Source organism: Abramis brama, assembly GCF_963993115.1.
Source record: "Abramis brama genome assembly, chromosome: 14".
Lineage (NCBI taxonomy): Eukaryota > Metazoa > Chordata > Actinopteri > Cypriniformes > Leuciscidae > Abramis > Abramis brama.
Window position 1 is genome coordinate 9017489 of NC_139976.1, and position 25247 is coordinate 9042735.

At 36.4% G+C, this 25247-nt stretch overlaps 2 protein-coding genes across 20 annotated transcripts in view; one reads left to right on the forward strand and one right to left on the reverse strand.

Moving 5' to 3' along the window:
* Positions 1-3739, forward strand: part of aatkb (apoptosis-associated tyrosine kinase b) — a 50265-nt gene extending 46526 nt beyond the window's left edge. For all 4 annotated transcript variants that reach the window (XM_084134724.1, XM_084134726.1, XM_084134727.1 and 1 more), the window contains one exon: positions 1471-3739. The gene's annotated coding sequence lies outside the window, so the exon portion shown is untranslated. The remainder of the gene's footprint in view (positions 1-1470) is intronic.
* A 626-nt stretch (positions 3740-4365) lies between these two features.
* The window catches only part of baiap2b (BAR/IMD domain containing adaptor protein 2b), a 55252-nt gene continuing 34370 nt past the window's right edge, over positions 4366-25247 (reverse strand). For 4 of the 16 annotated variants that reach the window (XM_084134333.1, XM_084134344.1, XM_084134340.1 and 1 more), the window contains 8 exons: positions 22414-22566; positions 17553-17783; positions 16972-17167; positions 15885-16086; positions 15665-15733; positions 14964-15126; positions 14025-14062; positions 9810-12425 (listed from right to left, as the gene is read on the reverse strand). In XM_084134333.1, the coding sequence (XP_083990459.1) occupies positions 12395-12425; positions 14025-14062; positions 14964-15126; positions 15665-15733; positions 15885-16086; positions 16972-17167; positions 17553-17783; positions 22414-22566 (1083 nt within the window). In that variant the 3' untranslated portion in view covers positions 9810-12394. Of the gene's footprint in view, positions 6999-7582; positions 7611-9809; positions 12426-13770; positions 13823-14024; positions 14063-14963; positions 15127-15664; positions 15734-15884; positions 16087-16971; positions 17168-17552; positions 17784-22413; positions 22567-25247 lie in introns of those variants that run through there. The other 12 variants (XM_084134342.1, XM_084134334.1, XM_084134337.1 and 9 more) reach the window with 9 other exon arrangements.

Consider the following 25247-nt stretch of genomic DNA (forward strand, 5'->3'; position numbering starts at 1 on the left):
ATATATATAGAAAGTTTTAACAAATTTGGATCTTTTTTTTTTTTTATAGTCCTACCTACCCTGCCTTTAAAGGGGTCCTATGCTTTTTCACTTTTTCAACTTTAGTTTGTGTATAATGTTGCTGTTTGAACATAAAAAAAGATCTGCAAGGTTACAAAGCTCAAAGTCCACTCCAAAGGGAGATATTCTCTTCAACAGAAAACTGTTTTCAAGAACCACAACAAACAGCTCGTTGGGACTTCAACATACTTTTTCCGGATCTTGTGGAGTCACAATGTCACTCATTTAAATAATCCCCGCCCACGGAATAATGCAAAAAAGGGGGAAAGGCATGGTTGAACTGTGCTAGAGAAGACGAAGAAGACCACCTGCTTTAGTAGCGTATTGTTGCCATGTTGAAGAGATGCTGGTTTTTTTTTCACTCCAGTTCCAAAACCCCTTTGTTTGGCCTTCCTAAGGTGGATGAATTTAGAAAAAAGTGGCTATAATTAATTTTTAACACTGTTCCTGAACATTATAACCCCAACGTGTATCGCTGTGCTTCACATTTTACGGAGGACAGCTTCCAGAACCTAAGAGAGTACAATGGCTGCTACGCACAAAAGCTTCTCCTGAAAGACTGAGCAGTTCAAACTTCGCCGGGACAAGCAGTTGTTTATGGATCACAACATGTATGATTCATTATTTGTGTCTCCGCTAGCCTGCTAGCTAACATTATAATGTTGATGAAGTGTTTAGTTACGGGGCTCTTGCTTTTGTAAGACTGTTCACTGATCTTTAGGAACCTACCACTCTAAAGCCTCCTGTAGATTCTGTGTGATCTTCTTGTTCGTAAACATTATCAGGGTCTGAATCGGCCTCAAATTAGTATGCCAAAATTGACGGCATTGTTAATATTTACACCTGAGCAGATGAAACTCACGGTTATAGTAAGGGGAGTGACATTTCCGGAAAACGCGCTCTAAGTGGTTTGCCAATCACAACACACTGGGCCATCTAACCAAATCAGAGCACATTTCGTATTTCGTAAGGAGGGGCTTCATCGAAACAGGAACTAAACAGTGCATTTGAGACTGACTAGGAAGAGAAGTGCTACAATAATGTAAAATATGTGAAAAATAATGCATTTTTTGAACAGTCAAGCATGAAACCCTATTCTAGTACACACCAAAAAGAAAATCAAGACTTTGTGAAAGGAGATAATAGGACCCCTTAAACCGTATACATTATTATTATTACTATTATTATTAAAATAATAAATTGGAAACTATATTAACATGTTAAAGTACATAATGTTTAGATTTTTTAAGTTTGAATATGTTTCACATATTTTGTCTTTGAACAGATTTATTCTACAGTAAAATCTTTTTTTATTCTTCAAAATCTTTAGACATTTATTATGCGATAATATGTGATAAGTTAATTAAATATAAAGCTAATGTACAGTTGTGTTTTTCCTCTATTTTAAAGGTAGCAGTGAAGACGGGGAAAGAGAGTGAATCATCATACTAATGCCAACAGTGAGCTGCAATGACAGACCCCTCAGTAAGAAGAAGGTTTGGATCTCTTTGGAAACCGTTTTTGGATTTCCTCAAAGACAGTGCCACTTAATGTCAGCAAACACTTCAGAGCAGCCCTTTTAAAAAGGGCCCAGAAGAAAAAAACATGTGGAAATGACTAAACATATTAACAAACACAAACTAAAATTTAGCATATTATAAATGAAAGAGAATTTGGATGGATCTGCTTTGTTCATATGGACCTACTGAAAACTGACTGTGACTGTTTACAACATCATATACTGTATTTTTGGAAAGTGTTTGAAAAGACGCTAAAGGTATCACTGCATCAAAAATTGAAAGAGATCATCTTAGCGAAATGTAACAAAACTAAACCGAACTGATTTTTACTGTGAAACACCAATGCAGTGTTGTTTGTAAAGGAGGAGTTTAAAAAGGAGAGGGTATTTAAGTGTTTTCATGACTAAAATGAAGTTCACGACACACAGCTGCCTTGTGCATGTCACCTGCCTGAGAGTAGCATTGTGTTATGGTGACATGGCATTCTGAAACTACTTTTATGATTTTATTAATAATCACACTTTATTATCAAATCTCTTTCTTCATAATTTGCTTAGTGTTTTAGATCATGTTTGTTATTTATTTACTTATTACTCAGTGCTTCAAATTAAATGAATTCCCAGCAAGCAATTTTGCTTCTAAAAGACGTCTAATAGCCATCCAAACACAGACCTGACGTTTAGGCTAAAGCATTTGGCCGGTCATTGAACATTTTATAGATGTCTAACCATAGCCCAAGAATAGAAGCACAGGCTACGCATAGAACATGTCAAAGAAATGAAACCAAACACCTTGTAATCACTGTTGACTTTGCTTACATGATGGAATATCATACATCTCGCAAATTATTTTAGCCAAAACGACATGTAACCAAATTCAAGGTTATTTTGGCTAAAAGTGGGTTACTCATAGCCGGACTATATCGGGTCTAATCTAGACGGTGAAATGACAGCTATTGCTTGCTGGGTTTGCACATGAGGCAAATTACTTTGATATTTTTTGCTGTTCATAGCAGAAATCATGTTCCAATGAGTTTGACTTTGAATATCTGCAGCTAAATCCATGAAGTAATATATAAAATTGAAATGATTACCTTTTTAAAGTATTGAAGTTTTAAGAGTAGGCAAGTAGAAAATTTTCATAATACTCAAAAATAAATTTCAAACATAAATTGACAACATATTATGTAATGGGGGATTTCAATGGTCTGACATGTATTTAATGATGTATTTAGAGTGACTACTGGTGAAGAGGGACACTTAAGCTAAGTCATCATCATTAACATTAATGTAGCCATTTGAATCATATTATTAAAAAAACAAAAAAAACAAAGGTGATTACAAATGACCAGAAAGTGTTGCACTTTACCTGTATTCACCCTGTTAAAATGATGCTGTACATGCCTTTTGAGGATTGAAGCCGGGTTGTATTATGATCAGGGTGTTAATAATATACATAAAGAGTATTATTTATTAGCCAACACATGTTTTATATTTCCTTGAACTATGAAGAACAGATAAATGCTTTTTAGCATTGCAAGCTGCAACGCTTAACAGAATGTCATGCTGAACTAGATGTTGGACCAATAGGAACAATTTAAACTGCTGAACAAAATGGACATGATCTTGTGACTTTTCTTCACATATGGTTGGGAAACAACACATCGGACGTGATCAAGGAGGACGAGCCTGCAGATGTGACTGAGAACAGTGTACAGCGCGGAGGGATTCGATGCTACCTGCACACTTCTGTGCGTTAAATCTCCATACGCTACTCTCGATATGTTCTGTTTGTTTGCCCATGAAGGCATTTATTCTATGTAACCGTCTAGCTTAGATTGAACTAGACAACAGTATGTACTATTTTTGTATTTGATTCAACAATTTTAAACTACTGAAAGATCAAATGGGAACTCAGGAGGTAAAGGAAAAGTATGTGTTTTCTGCCAAAGAAATGTATTACGGGATATGGCACACGCCGGATTGGTGTCCCTGTTATTCTGATCCAGAGCAGCAGATTCACTGAATTTTTTCCCTGAGAAAATTTGCCTGTACGATGGTTTTGAATTGCAGTACAATGTCAAGCGAGAGTGGTTGTAAGTCTGTTCCTCAAATGTGTCAAACTTAGTGAGAAAAATAAAACTATTCTGTTTGACGGTTCTCTCTTGCAGTTTTTTATTGTCTTAATATATACACTTTTAGAAGAAAAGGTTTAATATAGAACCTTTTAGGGGTTCTCGTCATGTCATCGCTTTATGGATTTAGGTTTAATTTATGAATTTTCTTTTAATTCATATTTTACTTTGATTAAATTTGCCTATACCGGATGTGAGCGTCGCGGATTGTATACTAAAAAAACCTGTAATGAGCAAATCAGCTGTTTAAATAGGACACGTCAAAGCGAACATTTACTCTTCCATCTGTCCTCTTGACAAATGTATTGATGTATTTTTAATAAATGTATTGATTGTATTTCACAAAATGTACTGTCACAGTGAGGCGCTGTGACTAGAGACTCTAATTTTGTAAAAGGACTCTTATTATGACACTGGACTGAGAAAATACATGCATACATACACTTTTCATACTAACATCATAACACATTATCTGTTTTGCGCAAATTTTAACACCAGTTAACGCAGATATGTGTGTGTCACTGATTGTGTATTGTTTAGTGTTGTTCCTGTCCTCACCATGCCCCTTTTCTTTAGTTTTAACATTTACTGAGTCATTAATTTCACTATGTTGATTTATGTATTGTGTTAAGAACTCAAACAAAACCGGTAAACCATGTTAAATGTTTATTGTTTTCAATTAGCCACTTGCATAATATAAATGGTCATACTTGCGTATTAGAACACTTTCCCATACCAAACAGACAAAACCCGTCACAGGAACTGCCATCATTTTTGAATATCTCTTTCCCGCCAATAGAAGGCACAGTTAATTGAGTTAATGTAGTTAAATTTATTGATTGATTATATGTATTGATGCGTTATGAATAAATGTATCAATTGTTTTTGAATAAATGTGTTTTGAAAAAATGTAGCGATTCTTTTAGAAAATGTTCTTTTTCCAAAAGAATTGCTACATGTATTAAAAATGCATCAATACAGACAATCAATACAATCACTACACTTTCAAAGAGAATCGCTACTTTTTCGAAAAGAATCGCTACATTTTTCAAAAAGAATCGCTACCTTTTTCCCGAAAAGAATCGCTACTTTTTCGAAAAGAATCGCTACTTTTTCCCCGAAAAAATCGCTACTTTTTCAAAAAGAATCGCTACATTTTTCGAAAAGAATTGCTACTCTTTCAAAATCACTACATTTTCAAAGGGAATACCTTTTGCTACTTTAAAAAAAAAGAATCGCTACTTTTATTAAAAATGAATCAATACAATCACTACACTTTTGAAAAGAATTGCTACATTTTCGAAAAGAATCGCTATTTTTTCAAAAAGAATTGCTACATTTATTCAAAATGCATCAATCCATATAATCAATACAATCACTACACTTTAAAAAAAACTACTTTTTCGTAAAGAATCGCTACTTTTTTCAAAAAGAATTGCTACATTTTCAAAAAGAATCGCTCCTTTTTTCAAAAAGAATCGCTACTTTTTCAAAATCGCTACATTTTCTAAAAGAATCGCTTCATTTTCAAAAAGAACCTCTACCTTTTCCATACAATCAATCAATACAATCACTACACTTTTGAAAAGAATCGCTATTTTTTTTTAAAGAATCGCAACATTTTACAAAAAGAATTGCTACTTTATTCAAAATGCATTTATACATTTATTTAAAATGCATCAATACACAATCAATCAATGCCATCACTACATTTTCAAAAAGAATTGTTTTAACTAACTGCTAATAACTGCTTCAAAATTCACATTTTCACTATGGGTGTGTGTAATTTATGTTGTAGAACAAAACGTCAAAGTATCGTCAACGTCAAGATTTGACAAGATTTCATCACAACAGAAAGTTGTGAATAATACCTTTATTAAAGTAAAAACTATAAAGCAAAATAATGCATTCAGACCAATATCTAAGTGGTTTCGTTAAGTATGTATGATGTCCTGTTCCCTTGGTATGGCTTGCTTGGGTCCTTAAGAAATGCATACCAAGACTCATTAACTAGAGTGAAATTTTGTTCTGTTTCCTTTGCTATGCATGAAGGGTCTCTCTTTTCCAACTTGAGCTGTTGCAGGGCATGACGAGTTTACTATAATAAATGATTGTGCCTGTCTAGCGATCTAGCAATTGCTAACAATCTAGCAATTTTTTTGGATTGCTGGGTCTAGTCTGTCACTATATCATATTCGTTCCGTTGTCAGCCTGAAGATATGTATCTAAACGAGAACAGCTTTATTTGACATTCGGCTATATTACGAAAATACAGCAGGCCTTGTGGAAAACAGATGTAAAGTGCCGATGGTTGGCGCCATCTAGCGACATTTAAACACTTTGGGCAGACTTTAGCTATAGCCTACTTTCCACTGATAATGGTTGACAACACTGAATAAATGTGATTATTGAGAAAATGTGAATATTGAGGAGGTTTCTTTAAGATAAGTTAAAGAGGAAGTTGAGGGAGTGGGCCATTCATGGAGAGCAGTCTCTAGATTTATATAGAGATAGAAATGAATAGAGATGACAATAGCTTTGAGATCTATGCTCCAGGTTTTACTCCAAGTAAAACATTTTGCAGATTGATGTCACCAAATAATCTGCTCCTTTTGCATTTTACATTAACAAGCACCGGAATCGTGATTGTGTTATGAATGAAATATTGTGAAAAATCGTTTATATTACAATGCTGAATACATCATAAAATGCATGATATTAAATGAAGAGTAGCATTGCTGTTCAAATTAAAAACAAGATGTTTTGCTTGAATCACTTTATTGAGGCTGAACCTTATTTTAAATCATTCAAAGTGCAAGAGACCACAATAAATATGTTGTACGGTGGAAAGAGGGCAGAAACTGTGCTGTATGAGACAAAATAGAAAATATCATATGTTATATGGTCATTTGAGCAGATTTCTTCAATGGACCAAACGTAAAATTGACTAAAAGTAGAAAGGTCTTACTAAATATATTTGCATTTGTATATTTCCATATATCGAGTGATGGTTTCTTCAACATGAGGATCTAGGCCTATACGATCCATATTAAGCTCAACTTGTAATGGCAATAGTAGAATGAAGAGAAGCTCAGAGCATGGCGTTCTGTGGATCGTGGGTGTAAGATAATGCTCTGTACAGTATCTAAAATTTGTCCTAATAATGGTGTCGAGATCCAAGGTCTTCAGTTACGATGAGTTTGTGTTTCTGCTTGCTGATGGAATTGCTCTGTCTTTGGCGAGATGTGAGCGCAAATGTGGTGAATTGGAGAGGGTCCGTCACTCTAAAAAAAAAAACATAGCATCATATAAAGGACAGACGTACCATTGTTTCTAAGGACGCTTAAAAGTGACAATAAAACATGCAAAAAAGATAAATAAAAAAAGGGATGTTTGAAGCTCTATATTTGAGTGAGTGAAAATGGAAGGAAATGAAAAAAATAATTTCGAGATTATGCATGCCGTAAAAACAGACATACTGATTATAATTCAAGTTCAGTCTCTCTTCCCTGAGTCGTTTGTGGCTGCTCAAAAGATTCATTTCAGATTTATATTAAGTCATTTCAGGAAATGATCAAATCATATTTTGCATTCAAACATGAAATTGTATGTGTAAATTGAATTCCTTAGAAAGCTGGAGCTTTATCAAATGGACTGGGGTGGAAAGAACTTGAAGCTGAAGTAAAATCAGGCCCAGTCAAAACCTTCAACATGCTGTGGATGGAAACATAAATATAGAGACCCCAAAAGTTCAGATCATTTTTGGGGTCACTTAATTATTCAGTGGTAACCATGCAATCTTCTTTTACATTTTTAATATATAAATAAATGATCATGGAGATGTATCTTAGTTGTATGGTTTACTCACTCAAAAGCGTTCAAATTCAGGAACCACACTGGGAAAAAAACGAGAACAGGCTATATAGGAATTTGACTATTTGTCTTTAACGAAAGAAACTATACTATTAATGTTTATTTATTTATTTTAAAAAATATATATATAAAAAAATAAATACAACAGGCACTTTTACTGAAAAGTGTACAAAATAGAACATGGAACTTTCAGATGTATTATATAATGTGCATTCAGAAAATGATGAACAAACCAAACGAGAGCATTGTGAATTAGACATTGTCACAGTCATCACATCTAATAGTTCTTAAAATGTTTTTTGATCTTTCTTTTCTTTTCTTTTTTGCTTTTTGCTTTGTTATTAACAATTTCCCCGCCAGTGTTTTTTGTTTTAAGTTGCCAGCCAGCGTCAGCCTTTTTGACCATTTTAACAAAACTTTGAAAATTCTGCCAATGGCGGAGAAAGAGTTAAATTCACCTCTGAAATGAAATTATTGTTACTGTGAAAAGTCATTAAAACACCTTTTAATAAAAAAATAAAAAAATAGTTGAATTTACTATTAAATTTAGCTTATCATTTGGCAATATTTATTCTTCAAAAGTAATTTACAAGCATTTTTAAAAACAGTAAAACAGTAGACTGGGGAAAATAAAGTTGCTGCCTTAAATTTTTAAGTATGATCAGTTTTGATTATACAATGTATATGATGTTTAAGTCATTTCAACTTAAATTACATTAAACTGAATTTAAAAAATGAGTTGAATCTTGTATAACTTACAAAAAAGCTGAAAATTGCTTAACTTATTTTGATGAGTTAAAGCAATGTAAAAATATATGTTGTCAACTTTTTGATCATATAATTTTTACAGTGTATGAGCAGTGAAAGCTGAGTTGCAGATTCCAGAAACACTTCAGATTGACAGTGTCTGCAGTTATCAATCGGAGAACTGACAATCAGGTATTAATATTGAAACACTTAATCAGCTATATCGTAAGTCGATTTCAGATCAATTTAGAGACAAACGGACTAAAATTTATACCCTGGTAATCCAGAGTTCTCGCGAGAGCACAAGTTGAATTTGCTCAGCAAGTTACTCTGGTGTCGAGTAATGATGCTCATTAAATATGCCCCTCGATCTGAGTTGCACCAATCACATCGGGTTATCTGATATAGGCGGGCCAGAGGCGAGCTAAACAGATGACGACAGCACTGTGACGTCAAAGTCATTAGTAAACATTGCAAGATGCTATGGATGAACACCAGTTGTTTGAAACGGCTTTGGCCGCTACAGTAAACGAGTTAGACTTGTCTTTTTATCTAAAACAGGAACAGAAGACGCCGCTCGAATCGTTCCTTTGCAAGAAGGACGTTTTTGCTGTTTTGCCGACCGGTGTCGTGCCGAAAAGTGATGGTCCGCCGAAAATTGATTGCGCCCAGTCCCTTTACGTCTACAGCTGGATCAAACAGATATAACGTGCAAATAACCATCAGTTTATGTCCGTGGTAATAGCAAAGGTATGTCTGTGTGATACTTTCTAACGTTTCTTTTAACATAATAATAACAATTGTGGCCAAATAAGTGTTTGCAGTTTATAGCTTAATTAGGTATGACATTTACATGATTATAGGAAATAATAGAAGCCTCTTGTTGCCGATGGAATACGTGTTTGTATTTGGAAAACGGATTGTAGCCTATAATAACATGACTTACTGCTGAGCTATATATAAAATAAAGACATGATCTCTTTTGCAATTATCCTTATGACTCTGCATTATTTTACCTGCTGTGTACCAACAAATCCAGCCCTTTTTACCTGTTAAAATACCTTTAAATGTCGAAAACAACCCATAAAATGCAGTATTCTACTTACAACAAAATGATTGAAGCCTCTACTTATTGCAATAAATAATGCAATCAATTTTCGGCAGACCATCACTTTTCGGCACGACACCGGCTACGGTAAGAGTCTAATCTACCAGTTAGCTCCGCTATCCAATTGCGTGCAGTGAGATTTTCAAATACATGCTTGGTGCCGCCCCTCGAGCTGGGCGATTTTCATTAGTCGACGCCAGACCATTAATCTTTTAGATTTAGGTCTGGATTTCCAGGCTATAAAATTTAGACAATCTCTGTTAATATTCTGTTGATCGGTCTCATGGCACGACTATAGACAGCTTACCATGACATTAAGAAGGAAATCAAATTATGACAAGACGGGCATTAAGAAAATCTACACCGCTTAAATCTGAAGAAATGTTTATTCATCTTCTCAAGAGTAGAAAGTCACATGATCATTTAGCAACATTACACTGTTCTAGAGTCGCCCAAAATACATGCATATTGGAGTGTATATATACTTTGCAGCAAAGTTATTTTAATTTCTCTCCTTTTACATCCAATAGTGGGCATTCCAAAAAAAGAAAGAAAATTAAACGGACAAATAACATGACAGAGGTGGATCTCTCTTTGAGCGTGGCGGCTGTACCATGGCTTTACTTAGTGCAGAAAGAAGAAACACTGGCACTGGCTTCCAGTCCTTGACACCTTACTGCTTTTGTCTCTAAATTCATCAAAACAGAGATGGAGAGTGTTGGCAGAGCTACAGCAAGACGTTGGTTTAGTCACACAGAAATAGACAAACAGAAGGTAAAAGAAAAAAACTAGGAGGATAGACAGACTCAAAGCACCTGGCAGGATCTTCAATGCATGAGAAAACCTTTAAGGGAAAGTGAATGTGGAATCTGGACATCTTCACACATACTTTACTGAAGGTGCATTTTATTTCATTGAGCATCACCTTCATGTACAGCGATATATCGGCATTTCAAGTACAATACAGAGAAAATGTAAAGCAGTGCACCTTTGAACAATAACTGTTTTGCTGACTAATAGACAAGCACTGTAGTGTTTCTATCACATCAGAGAAACATCAACCCTATCGCTTCTTTTAATCATCAATTTGTTTCTATAAAATGGCAATCTCAAAGCATTTAATCAGTTTCATTACAACACTGGAACTTTCACTCTTGTGAAAAAGGCTATAAAACTCACACAAGTAGTGTGCAAGTGTGTTATAAGCATATAAGATTGTGTAAATTGTTATTGAACAAAAAAAAAAAGATGGTATCAAATTTGATTATTGCTAGTGTTTACATATGTTTTGAATTAAAAAGCTGTACAGGGATCTTGTTGATCCAAATAAAAGAAATGCATCCATGTCAAGAGAAAATAATTAGAAATATTCATGATTACAATTCAGTGTTTGATTAAAGTTATATTTACAAATATTATGTGCTATGTACAAGGCACTGATCACATGGATTATATTATACTTGGCACATCATTAATATGGATGTATCGCTGTAACGACTGGACAGGAAAAAAGACCGTTTGGAAAATCCGATTGGATTAGCTCAACTTTATCTACATTAATAAAGAAATGTTGCTTGTAAGCAACCTATATATTGTTTATTCTTTCTGCTTTTATGTATATGAGCAATGAGCCACTCTATACCATGCATTACAGTGATTTACCATGTTAAGCGGGTTATACCCCTTATCTGTGGTGAAATCAGTAACATACAGCTTCTCACGGCTTACTGAGTCACTTGTGGTTGGTGAAGGGACATGGAAATGTAGGTACCAGTTGTCTTTTCTTTCATGCATGAACCATGAATTCCAGAAACAACTGACATTTGTCATTTATATTTAAGAATATATATAAGAATTTGTTCCAATTCAGCTTCAAGATTTTCAGAACACCATAATCTTCACTTGAGACAGTGCAAGGGTCAAGTATTTGCTGCACATCAGAACCGTCCTGCTCTAATCAACACTTGACGCATTTAGAAAACAGATCGTTTATTGAAGGCACTCCAGATGAGATATGAGATCATGGAGGCCCTTTACATCAGCAATATAAGCAATGAGATGGAAAAACACTGAAACCTCTTTAATAATTACATAATATCCATTCAATTGTACAATGCAAATTAATAATTCAAAAAATTTTTTTAAATCCTCAGCTCTGTTTCATTATTAACATTTGTTTGTACATTCAAACATATTGCCACACCGGTTTCATTGTCTTTTTTTTTTTGTTCAACAAAAAATGTAATTCATTTACTTGCCCTCATGTCGTTTCAAGCTCATACAACTTTTATTTCTTGCATGGAACACAAACAAAATTTAGATTTCTGAGCTTCTCTCTTCAATAAAGTGAAAGTGGATTGGGACCAGTTGCTGTCAAGCTCCAAATAAAATAAAATAAAATAAAAGCACTATAAAAGTGGTCCATATGACTTGAAGCCATACAATAGGTTTGTGTGAGGAACATACAATCACAGAAAAAGAAAATCTTGCTGGACAGGTCCATTCACTTTCATTTTAAGGAAAAAAATCAGCTTCTTTGTGTTTTCTTACGCAAATGATGAAAGAATTTCCATTTTCTGGTAAAAACTAAATCCATGGACCCCTCAATGGAAAAAGTGATGCACTTAGTTTATACATTGCTGACATGTACATGCATGAAAGACAGGCAAGAGATACATATAGACAATTTAACATGTTTATTGAAAAAAGTTCAACATCCTCATGATAGGAACGTATGATGAGGAAGGTCAACATGGAATATTCAGCATTCCGGTTCCATTAGGCTGCTTCCAACTTGGATAAAATAAGGGAAAGAGAAGGAGGGAAGGGTGGATCTAGATCCTCTTCCTCTGAGGGTGGAGTGAAGGGGAATGGATTGTTGAGAGATAAAGAAAGACAGGGAAGTGAGTGTGGACGGAGGGGAGGGTGGTGTCTGTGTGTCTGTCTGTCCTCTCACACTGTCGAAATCAATTTGCCCTCGGCACTGTGGAACAAAGAGAGGGAGATGCTGCCAGACTGGCTTTGGACACGGACACATTGATGCACAGAGAGCATAAAGCACTCATGTTCAAGGAATAGTTCACGCATAAATGAAAATTGTCATCATTTACTCACTGAGCTTATCAGGCAAAAGCACCATGAAAGAATCAGAAAATTAGTCCACATGAATTGTTTGCTATACTTGAACTCAAGAAATTAATGAGTCTGATTTGTGGATTAATCATTCAACCTGGTTTTGTGAACTTGATCAACCAATTCACAGATAAGATCGTAATCAAAAGAATTATTCGTTTTTGTGCTTCTCTCATGAAAGGAGAGGTAGGGGGCGATGTCAAGATAATAATGATTTCAATTCTAGTGTGTTCTTTATACAAAGCTATTGTATGGCTTCAGGGGATTTATGAATATAGGAAATTAGTCATTTAGACTACGTTTATGGAGCTTATTGAAGCTGAAAAGCGCCAATCTCCATTTATTTCTTGTGTTCCAAGAAAGGAAGAAAGTCCTCTATGATGTGAGGGTGAGTAAATGATGACAGAATTAAACATTTTGGGTGAACTATCCCTTTAATGTTACTAATTTAAAACTAATATCTATTAAAGCAGGTTGCAAACATGTGATGGGCTTCATTTCCTGCAAGACGTGTGTGTGTGTGTGGTTCAGAAGTAAAATGAAAACAATTCAAATGTACTAATCAGAATCAGACAAAAATTCCAGATTCAAACACTTGTATTGAGAAAATGGAGCCCATTGTTTCAAATGCATCATGGGAGTCAAATCTAAATGGTGTGTATAGCAAGGTGTAAAGTGAACTAGAGATTTAAAATACTCAGGGAAGCATGTGGAAAATCACTTCTCAAGAGAAATTCCCAACAGAAACTAAAAGTTGGAACAAAAGACACTTAAAGACTATTTAAGACAGACACACATGGACAGCAAAAGCAAGAATGGAATGGAAACGTAAATGGAGAAATTAAACCATTTGAGAAATGTAATCTCTGCCTATTTCAAATTTTGGGATGCTAAGGAATTTGGAATAAAAGCTGGGAATGGTCAGCTTCCCCATAGATGACCCACAAGGAGTTATTTATTTATTTATAGTGATGTCACACAAGGTGCTTTCAACAATTAAAAAAAAAAAAAAAGTTAACTCAAATTGGTAAAGTATGGCTAGAACATGTTTGAGAGTAGGTATGCTTCTCATCTATGGGAAACGACCATAAATGACTTATTATATTATTGCGAGGTTTATGAAACCCATTTAAACAATCAGAGGTTTCTCCTTTGTTCAATATGGGTTTAGGTGCCCTGTTTGGTCACCCGCCCACCTTATGTTTGGGCTAGACCTTCAGAAACGTCAGCTATGTTCGTCTGCTCCGGCTGCAGGTCAAGCAAACAAGACTTTTTTGCTTGCCATAATCGCCACGGATTTAGATTATGTAACATTTTTAATTCAAACAAAACCAGAGAGAAATAATTCAAATAATATAGGAAACAAAGAAAGAACTTATAGACAAACTAAAAAATGCATTTTGTTTATATTGTGTCACTGTTCAGAGGGCTAATGAGTAAGTGGTCTTACCTAGTTTGGAATCGAGACTCGTACTCCTCCAGCCCTTGCTGTGAAGGAAGAGAGAATATCTTTAAGTAATTTACTTTTCCTCACATCTCCAGTAGATGGCAGTAGAAGAACACAGAACACTTATGAACTGCAGTATTGATGATACTGTAGCTAAAGCATTGCTATTGTAACAGGGAATAAAAAAGGAGGTCATTGGGTGCATCCTGAACGGAAGCAATGGGAAGAGACAATTGAGCAGTGTCTCCAGTCCAGAGGAACACCAGCATGACAATATTGAATGCACTAAGGAGGGGACCCTGGGGTTTCTTGCTGGCTTTGTTGCATGTGTGGATATGTACACTTTGCTGGCTTTGTTACATATATGGATATATTATATATGTGGATATCTTACATAACAAAGCCCTACTTCTGAAACTGTGACAAAAAGCGTTCCACCATACCTCTGGTGTATGAGATTGTGATGCAGTTTGATGCTACCCCAGAAGTATGCTTATTCATACAAGTCTGTAATGCCATTGCAAGTGGATATATTTCAGTAAAGTTTAGTACAAAAACAGACTTTTCATGCAAACGTTTCTCAAAAATAAAGGTTGGGTTTTAAATGCCAAACCCTAGATTTTGTTTGTTCTTACATGCAACATGCCAGCTTCCTTCAGGGTTCAGGGTAATGTCCTGGAACGTCCTCTATGCGGTTAGCTGGAGATTGGGCTGCTCTATTTGAACTGTCGCACCGCTATATTTCAGCATGTCTGATAAATGTCTATGAAAGGTGATTAATACTACGGTACTATTTTTGTAGAAAGCTATACTAAATATCTGCATACATATGTGAAGTTTAATCTGTGTGTACTGGATGTAAGAATGAGAATAGACAGGGTGTGTGTGTGTGTGTGTGTGTGTGTGTGTGTGTGTGTGTGTGTGTGTGTGTGTATAGCTTACTTGTGAGAATCCTGGCACAGCCACGCTGTACGGTCTCTGTCGGCTGTGTGCTGTGCTCTGCTGCTGGGCGAGGAAGCGTGTGGGCATGCCGTAATCAGGTGTTGGCAACGCCATCTCTCTCTCCAGAAGATTTCCTGTGCTGCTGCTCCTGTTATGCTGCAAACTACAAACACATATATACATACACACCATTAAAGTCAACATGATTTGCCATCTGCATCTCATTTATATGTCTATAATGTGACATTTTTGGATATTGAATTGAGAAATGTAGTTTATTTTATCCATAAGGAATTGATTGGATGTTGCATACTAGAATGGAGACAAACTGAATTCACATTTGCTCAAATAATGTCTAAACATTATGATATTGGATAACATTATCCAAGTGACATCAGTGAAAAGGAAAGTGAGATTGAGCTAGACATTACATTTAAAGGACGGCATTTTTTTTCTTGGAATAACATGCACTGATCATCAAACACAATAATATTATGAATGTGCCTGAATAAAGTAAACAAAGTTAACATTAACATCTTTATGCACAGGCATCAAACTTGTCTAAACTGCATGTTTTATGGTGTTATTCAGCTCATGATGATCGTAGTTCTCTAATTGCACTTCATTCATAGGTTGAGCCAGCACAATATTAAATGGTATTTAGACATTGAAAAGGCTTTTGTAAACTCCGACAGACTCACCTGACGTGGAGTTTGTTGCTGTCTGGTTCGGGAATCACACGAGTGTAAGAGAACGGGAACCAGCCTCTCCTGATAAGACACATACAACATGGCATTTGAAGCAGATCTTCGGGTTCATCAATTCGCTTTAAAACACATTTTCAACATCAAAAATCTGTTTCTCTAAAGTCGTCCTATACATGAGCAAATTGTATTGTGATGTTAAGCATAAGATGCTTACATTCGGTTCTTCTCGTTTTCACCGTAGTGCCAGCCGTCTCGGGCTTCAGGCACCAACAGTGAGATGATGTCTCCTTCCATAAAGCTGAGGAGAGTGCTGTTGTCCCCGGCGGCATGGGAGAAGAGGGCCTGAACGCGTGTCCGGCCATTTCTCTCCAGCCCAGCTGTCATCGAGCTTGACCTGGGCAGGGTCTGTGTCTCTGCTGGGGTCAGAGATTAGAAATTCATGCTGAGCAATTTTTCATAATTGATTATGCAAGAGAAATGTCAGTGTATAGATAAATTAATATCTTATAGATTAAATTGTTTTTGTGTTTAAAATATTTAACATACTAACATCAAACTATTGGAATCAGTTCAGTCTAATGCTTGTTTGCTGCATGTGAGAGGCACTATTTGAGTCTCTCCTCTTAAATCGGTCACTTCCGAGATTTAGTTTCAGTTAGTATCCTGCCTAAGTAGGCAGTAAACAACAAGGCAGCTCAGTAGGTTTAGGAATACATTTAAAATTTGGTTGCAAATTTATCTCACAGTACGTGTACTTGCAGTGTACTTACCCAAGAAAGTACTGGTTAATATAAGGTAACTACATGGTTAGGTTTAGGGGTAGGTTCAGGGTTAGTACCTAGTTATTACCCAGTTATTATTAAAACTATAGTAAGTACAGAGTATGTACATGGGGTAAAATAAAGTGCTACCAAAATTGCACGTAAAGGTCGTGTACAACACTCATTAAGAGGGCTCGTTTCTGCTGCTTCTTAAAAATACTCCCTTCAAATATAACCTTCACCTATTTTCTATTCATTTTTAAAGCTGTCCTCTCTATTCCCAGCTGCTCTGCCCTGTTTTCATTTCCAGCAGTGTTTGCCCTGTTATTGTCCACTCACTAGAGGAATACTCACTAATTTCTCGAGGAGAGAGAAACGCACAGGTGCACAGACCCTGACACAGCTATAAAGCGCAGATGCCAGTTCGAAATGAAATTATATAGCTGGGTATTGAATAAACAGCACTGAAAACTTTCATATGTCGTGATCAGAGAGTTAGATGCAATGGGAGATGTTTCGCTTATTGCATCCTTAACTTACCCAGAGTGCTCTTGGGCTTTGCAGGAGCAACCTTGCGGACAGGCAGGGTATTGGAGAAGGTCTCTACACCGTGTCTGTGAGACTGCAGAGACGGTTTCTCGTGTGCGGCTCTGGTCTCCATCCAGCGTTGGTAATCTTCTCCTCCATGGGCCCCTGATCCATTCATTATGGGTACACATTCTGCTCCCATCATCCTCTGCAAGAGGATTTTTTAGGAACAATTAAGACACAGTTTTCATGTGTAAACCACAAACCCTTTACTTCCACTATACAGTAACTCCTTGCTCCAGCTGTGCCTCTGTGATAATAAACTGTAAACTCAAGAGTTGTACGTGCCCCCAGGATTCTGATTATTCTTTCCACAGCATTGTGGTCATTATCAAACAGCATTTTAATGACTTTACATCCATCTCTCTCTTTCATTTGGCCGTGAGTGGTTCTCACACCCCCAAACACCCTCAGGACTTAATTATACACATCATTAATGCAACCATTTACAAATTTTCTAGCTGCACTTGAGACATTGTATCATTTTGTGGCTCTCATTGTTTTATTTAGGTCAAACTGGGTTTCTAACTCACCGTCTGTTGGCTCCCCATGAGAGCTGCAAGCTCAGGTGGCACAGGAAGTGGCTTGGCCCCAGGGATGGGGTCTGAGATGGTCAGGTTAGATTTAGAGGGGTGGTGTCCCAGCGTCCCCACTGCTCCTGAGCCCATCTGCTGAGCCAGAAGCATCGCCCGCTCCGGGAGTTTATTTGGGTCGGCACATGCTTGTTGCCACAACGGGATCTTATGCGTTAGCAAGTCTCTGCCCTAAAATAAACAATCCATGCCACAAGTATTAGCACCCAGCATGAGTGACAAACTTTACATACCTGCAAGAGAACAATTTAGAAAACCCATGTGGGTAAATCATGAATAGACCAATACAGACTCTCTATGTGAAAATAAACTTCAGTTCCTGCACAGCTGAGGTTTCAGGGGTGAGCTCTTCAACTGATGGACTGATCGAGGGAATGCGATAAAGTGTGATAAAGTGATCCCTCCTCACCTCCCGTTCCTCTGAAGCTCTGAGACATCCCTCTCTATCCTGATAACCTCCCCTCCCTGTAGGTTGAAGCCTGAAATAGCCTCATTACTCTGCCCTATGCACAGGCAGTGAGCCTGGCTGAGCGCTACGACCAGTAGCTGTAAAAGAGAGAGATGAGGGACGCCTAGAGACCTCCGAATGTAGAGCACAGGAAGTGCGATTTTATCTTTGGACTCTTTTCTGTAATTCAGATCATCTGCTTGAGCAGTACATGGATGCTTATTTAAAACTCTGAAGACCCACATGTGTTGTGACATTTTTATAGTTCAGGGATATTCACCCCAAAATCAAAATTGTTGTTCCAAATCAGTATAAATTTTGGTTTGATACTATAAATAGTTGTACTAGTTTGGTTTGGTTTAGTTTGTACATGTACATTTAATAGTTTTGGACACAAATAACTACTTAAATACTAATTTAATTTTTCAATTGTGTATACTTTTCTTAGAACGATTGCTCTGCTCAAGATGCCTAAATCAAATATAAAACAACCTATCTTCATATAGGTTGATACTATATTGACACCATCATGTTGTCCCAAACCGGTAGAGGACAATTTATGAAGAATCTTTAAGGTGTCTGACAGATGATGACTACGATATGGTTAAAATCAACCATTGTATGTCATATGCTAAACACAGCACTAAATATATCTGTATTCAATGATAATCTTGCCCTCCACAGAAGCTCTGAAATCTGATTTGCATTCACATTCAAATAAAGATATAAAAAAGGTATAATTTGGTTTGTGTGTGTGTGTGTGTGTGTGGCAATTTGAATAGAGAATCAGATTTGAGAACTGCACAAAAATGGTTAAATTCTTATTTTCTATAGACTATAGGAAACAATAGAATTTGTGTTTGGAACATAATTCATTGCTATTTTTATTTTTACACAGGGGTGCCCAATCCTGTTCCTGAAGATCTACCTTCCTGCAAAGTTCAGCTCCAAACCTGATCTAACACAACTGAACCAGCTACTTAAGAACTTGATTATTATAGTGTTGGATTAGGGTTTAAACTCTGATTAAACAGATTAAACTCTGCAGGTCTCCAGGAATTGTGATAAATGTACTACACATTGCACTGGGTGAAAAATTTCATTCAATACATTATTTAACAGTACTTTTAACAGTATTTTCACAAGTTTGTTTGCCCATATAATCTTTAAGCTATTAAGGTTAAACTTATTTGGCTTTGACTGAAGGGGCTCGAGGAAGCAGCTTCAACAATAGCAAAATGTCTAAATTATGTTGGTGGAGCTGGGGAGGTGGAGGGATGCCAAAATAGCCGATGCCAGAGCAAGGCGAGCGACTGCTTATATGGTCCGGCAGTTAATTGAAAGATTAAATGGGTTCACTCATCCTGAAATTACATTTAGGAACTTCACTTAATATGTCAAAACCTTTCTAATCTAATCTTTGTTTTTATTCTGCTTCACTCTGTTCTTATAATATCTCTATTTGGCCAGCACAGGTCAGTACCGCATCTACTGAGTCCTTTTCTAAGTCACGACCTCATACCACTCCACCCAAAGCAATTATCACCCGCCTGCCTGTCCGGCACCTGCAGACTCTGTCACGACCTCATTGGGTCCATGAAAGCAAAAACGCTAGCGCTGTTTTCATTGCATTGAACACAATTGGCAGAACTTAAAGTCAATTTTTATTTTTAAAATTAATGTGCCTTCATAATCTTTAATCAAAAACATGAACTTCCCCTTCTCTTTGCAACAACATAATTTCATGTGATGTGATCTCACATGCAATCGCAGCAGTTAGTAAACTCCAATAATCCAATCAGTTCCCAAAATAAGTCCCGTCCTACATTTCACTCGGATATACTTCACAATAGGGAAGAAAAGACGAGCGCAATTTCCAATTCTTCATTATTTTAAATGCTGAAATGTGTCAAGAGTCGACATGACATTCAGTAAGGTCATGAAACTATTGCCAAGTTGAAGCAACATTTTAACATGGATTTAAAGGGCTAGTTCACCTAAAAATGAAAGTTTGATCATAATTAAATCATATTTACTCACGTCATTCCAAACCTGTATTACTTACTTTCTTTAGTGGAACACAAATGCAAACTGATATTAAAATCCTGAACTATTATTCCCTAAAAGTCTTGCTCTGTCATACAGTAGTTCTCAAATTTCATTCATTTACATTCAAAAATTACACTAAGAGACATGTTTGTTTGTTTGTTTGTTTGTTTGTTTGTGTAATGTTGTGGCGGGTTTATCAATGCTGCTAAATGTTACTGGTTCACAGCACAAAACAAGTTTGAGAATGTGGGAGAGTGAATAAGATTTGAGAATTTTGAATGCAGTATGCGAATAACCATTTAACATTAGCCTCTTCTTCATAAAAAGGTATTGTAAGGCCAATAAAAAGAGTAAATTATTCTGCAAAACATCTCCTCCTTTTGGCGTATTGGCTATAAAGCTCAGGGCTACTAACTGACATGTTGATATAGTTCAAATACCTCAAAGAGTTAGGCACTTGATCCCAAGTTGCTCCAAAGGGACTTACCCTACATAAGTGTACTGTAAGTCACTTCGGATAAAATAATCTGGTAAATCTCGCTGCCTTTTCACACAGATGCAATTCAGAGACCACTACTAACTACCCATTAGTTCCCAAGAAATCTATGAATCCTTCAAGCATACAAATCTTATTACATGTTTAAGAGGTCTCTTTTCCATTTTCTTCCCAGTGGTAAAATCTCTTAGTCATCCGAGCGTGAGAGAGAGAGAGACTTTCTTTGTTCCTTCTGCCCTCAGTTGCAGACGAGTGAGTAAGTATCAAGTACTGCTGCTATTGCATGACTGGCGTGGGTAACGGTGTTAAGATCCAACCATGACGAACTCTGGCAGATGGTCATTTAGTTCACATCACTTTGTTCTTCCTTCACTTCACTTTATGATCACTTCACAAAAGTACATCATAAAGAAGGTGAGATTTGGCCAGTATTATGTAGAATAGACCCAATACAATTTTACCCAATGAAGTACCGCCACTTTGTCTAAAATATTTTCTGCAGAGAATTAGTCTTCCTACACACATGAAAACAGTGATTATCGTCTGAACAGTCTGTTCTTGTAAAAGTGGGCCACTCTCTGCCTGGCCCTCCCTTTTCCTTCTCCTTCTCTTGCCATCGTTGCTCCCAACGCTCTGTCTATCACCATCTCTGAAGAGTGGGCGTCACAGTTGAGGAGTGAATCTCGCTTACTTGGGAATGACTGGTGTTCTTCTGCATGCTGGTGAATCCACCAGATCACTGAATCTCTACTCTATTTTTGATCAGTGTGAACGTAATGTCCTAAAAGAATAATCATCCTTCACTGCGTAATTGTGTTTTATGTATGGGCTGCACAACCTTGATTAAATCTTAATACGGTTGATAAGCAATCAAATGAATCTTTCCCCAATATACATTCAAGCACATTCTCTAGCAAGCATAGTGGAATGATCAGCAATGAAATGCAATGAATGACTGAATAAATGGGAATTAGGAGCAGAAACAACTGAACACAAAATGTGGAGTTGTCCAAGTTATTTACTTGGCAAAATGGATACTTAATTTATAGTATATGATCTGCTTTAAAGAGATAGTTCATTAAAAAATGAAAATTACGTCATCACTTACTCACCCTCATGTTTTTTTCAAACCTGTATGAGTTTCTTTCTTTTGTTGAGCACAAAAGAAGATATTTTAAAAAATGTTGATATCCAGACAGTTGACTGTAGCCATTGACTTCCATAGTATGAAAAAAATACTGTGGAAGTCTTGTTACCAAAATTCTTTATATATTTTTAAAAATATTATATTATAAATAAATAAATAAAATATTAGAACAACATGACAGTGAGTAAACCAATTTTTGGGTGAACTATCCCTTTAATGCTTACATTACATGACTGAAAGGTTAAAGACAACATGAAATCAAAATTGAACATATATACTTTCTTAAAAGTCTTTTGTCATATAAAATTTTTCCAGAATATTTGATCAAATGCAATAATTTTCATAACTGCTAATGTAACAAAGGCCAAGTTGACATAAACGAGGCTTTATCAATAATATTAACAAATATCAATTTAACTGAACAAATGTTCCAACCAAATATGGATAAAATCAGATTAGTCTTACTGATTATTCAGCTTCATTTCAAAAAATGTCACAATGAGGAAGTTAAATGTGTTGTAAATGCCATTTAATGTTGTCTTTAACATTTAAAAGTGCAAATAAGGGCTAAAATGCATGCTTAGTGCAATTTTTACTTAAATTAACTGAATTTCAGTGTTTCTGCCACCCACATTTTCTTCATCATGACATGGATCCTCACCTTGGTGTGGTAGGTGCTGCTCGTTTTGGCCACTGCACATTGACGGTCAACAAGGAAGCAATACCTCCGTCTCTCTTCAGACAGGGCGTTCTTGTAGCTCTCAGAGATGTAGTTATCCAGCTCATTTTGTTTGCTGCTGATGGTCTCGACGTACTGGGGGACAGGGAAGGTGGTGTGAAGCAGACGAAAAAAAAAAGAAAAAAAAATGCAAACAATGCCCAAGTTTGACTCAGACTGATGACTGATGTAACGTCATGCTAGGAGAAATTGACATGCACATTTCAAATGACAACCATGTAGGCTTGCTGTTACTCTCATTGTATGATAGCAAATGGGAATGCTAAAGCTCAATGGTCCATAGCACACAAAGCTGGTGAGGGCTTATTTAGCCAGCCTATTTGATTTGATCAGAGAATCCAAGTAGCAAAGAAGGTCATGTTCAATTATTTAGCATTCCATAAAAATGGATAACTAAAATAATCATAACATTAACTCAAGAGTCCTGTATAACAACATAGAAATTACCAAGGCTGCTGCCTCGGTAGAGATCACACTACAGTCAAAACATCATCTAACAAGGACATACACCTTGCAGGAACTGGATGTGATCCAAACGCACACACACAGATGACACCTTTCATAAGGTTCCTCAACCTGTGTAGGCATCGTGATATCACAGTGAGTTGTGCTGATTCCTTCCCACCAAGTGTAAATGAAAAAGGCTGGAATCACTGTTTGCAAGTCTATTATTAGTTTTCAGTTAGAAAAGGTCATTGCATCATGTGAAATGTGTCACAGGTTCATAGTGATGTAGGCATGTGTACAATATGTTCACACAGACTCTCAATCTTTGACGTGTCATGAGTTTAGTGACTTGCACAACAGAAATGAATAAAGCAATGCCTCATATGCAATTGGTACATATCCAACCAGCACTAAAACAGCTTTGTAGGTTTATTTACTCTGATGCACATCAAATGTACATCAGACTTGTAATACTTTAGCATAAAACTCATGTGAGAAAGAAAGTGAGAAGTGAAAGAGTGAAAAAAAATGAAAAGCTGAAGAGAAACACAAAAAAACAGATGTTGTAGTGTCAAATATAAAAGCAGATACTGAGTTGTCCAGCTAGTATACATGTAATCAGCCTGTAGGTAAAACACAAGATTGGATTTCCAGGATTCTCTCTGATCATGACTGGGAGTTTGGTCACACCGCTGACAGGTAACATGCTCAGCACACAAAAACAGCCGATCGCAGAATATTTCTGCACACAGCATCAACACAAAGCGTCAGTCACATCACATTATCAAGCTTGAAAGACTACTTCACTTGACAACTTTATTTAAAGTGAACTGTGAATTGCTCAGCAAAAAATATTCCAGAAGACTGAAAAGAAAATGCTGAGGGCAAAGCATAGTGGTTACACTTCTCCTCAAATAGCCTCTGTTCTTTCTAGGTTCTTACCAAAATAGAAACTACATACTTGGCAACAATTTTGAAGGCATTTCCCTCCCCTTTGGAGTTCGGTTCTCCAGTGTAAACACCCTTAAAGAGAAACTCAGAATACATTTTTTTTTTAAGACAAACTAGCATATACTGTCAAGGTTCTGTCACTTTGGTCTGGTTTATACTTAGTTTGGTGACAAAGCCCTGACACATTGTGTGGGCGAGCCTTACGCTCTTTCGTCCGACCGTGACATTGTATGTGCGGAGTATACGGTGTTCGGATTCCGGCACTTTTGCCAAGTTTGGTTTCAGTCCAGTGTCGGGGTTCGGACATTCATGCTCCATGTTTAATCTCTTGTTGTGACTGCACAAGTTGAGTGTTCATTCACTCATTGTGCACTCTTGTTTTTGTCGAGCGCCTGGTCTACGTGTTCATTGGCCATGCGCTCTTGTGTCCTCGCGTTCTGTGTTAAATATTGGCCGTGTGCTTTCACGTTGTCATGTTTTGTGTGGACACGCAGTCTGTGAGACAGGGTACTTTTGGTTTGTCTAAATAAATCTAAATAAAGATTGCTGAAGTGCTTCTCTGCATTTGGGTCCTCTCCTCCTTCACCAAACCTGACATATACTCTACCATTCAAAAGTTTAAAGCAATTTCTATTTTAAATAAATGTTCTTTTGGACTTGCAAAGAATCCTTAAATTTCTTTTTCGCTTTTCACAAAAATATTAAGCACCACAACTGATAACAAAATAAATAAAATAATTCTTGAGCACCAAATCAGCATGTTATAATGATTTCTGAAGGGTCAGACTGGTGTAATGATGAAAATTCAGCCTTGCAATCACAGAAATAAATTACATTTTAAAATATATTAAAATAGAAACCAGTTGTTTTAAATTGTAATAAAACAATTGTATAAAATTAAACAAAATCTTAACAACTCCAAACCTTCACTTATGTAAGCTACTAACATAGCTGTATTTGTAATTTAAGATGATTGAATCTCTATTTTGGAATTTGAACATGTCGTAGCCCACATCTGCATGTAGACTGCATACGTTTATGCGCTAATGGATCAGATATGACAGTCTGTCTTTTTCTCTCTGGATAATGACAGCACTATACAGCAGGATCTTCTTTGAATTTAATGACCCATGGTCAAGACCCCTTTTCTGCTCCTATTAAATATTCTTTCAGTGTCTGAGTCATGAAGAGTACATTTACATGTACAGTTCATGTACAAGCTGCACACCCAGATTAAACCTTGAGGTTCAGCAAGTACACTTACACAACTGCAGACGTAGAACCAGTGAAAGTCCGTTGCCAGATACAAGTACAAAAATATGTTGTCACCAGGCAAAGCTCAGATGCATCATATTTCT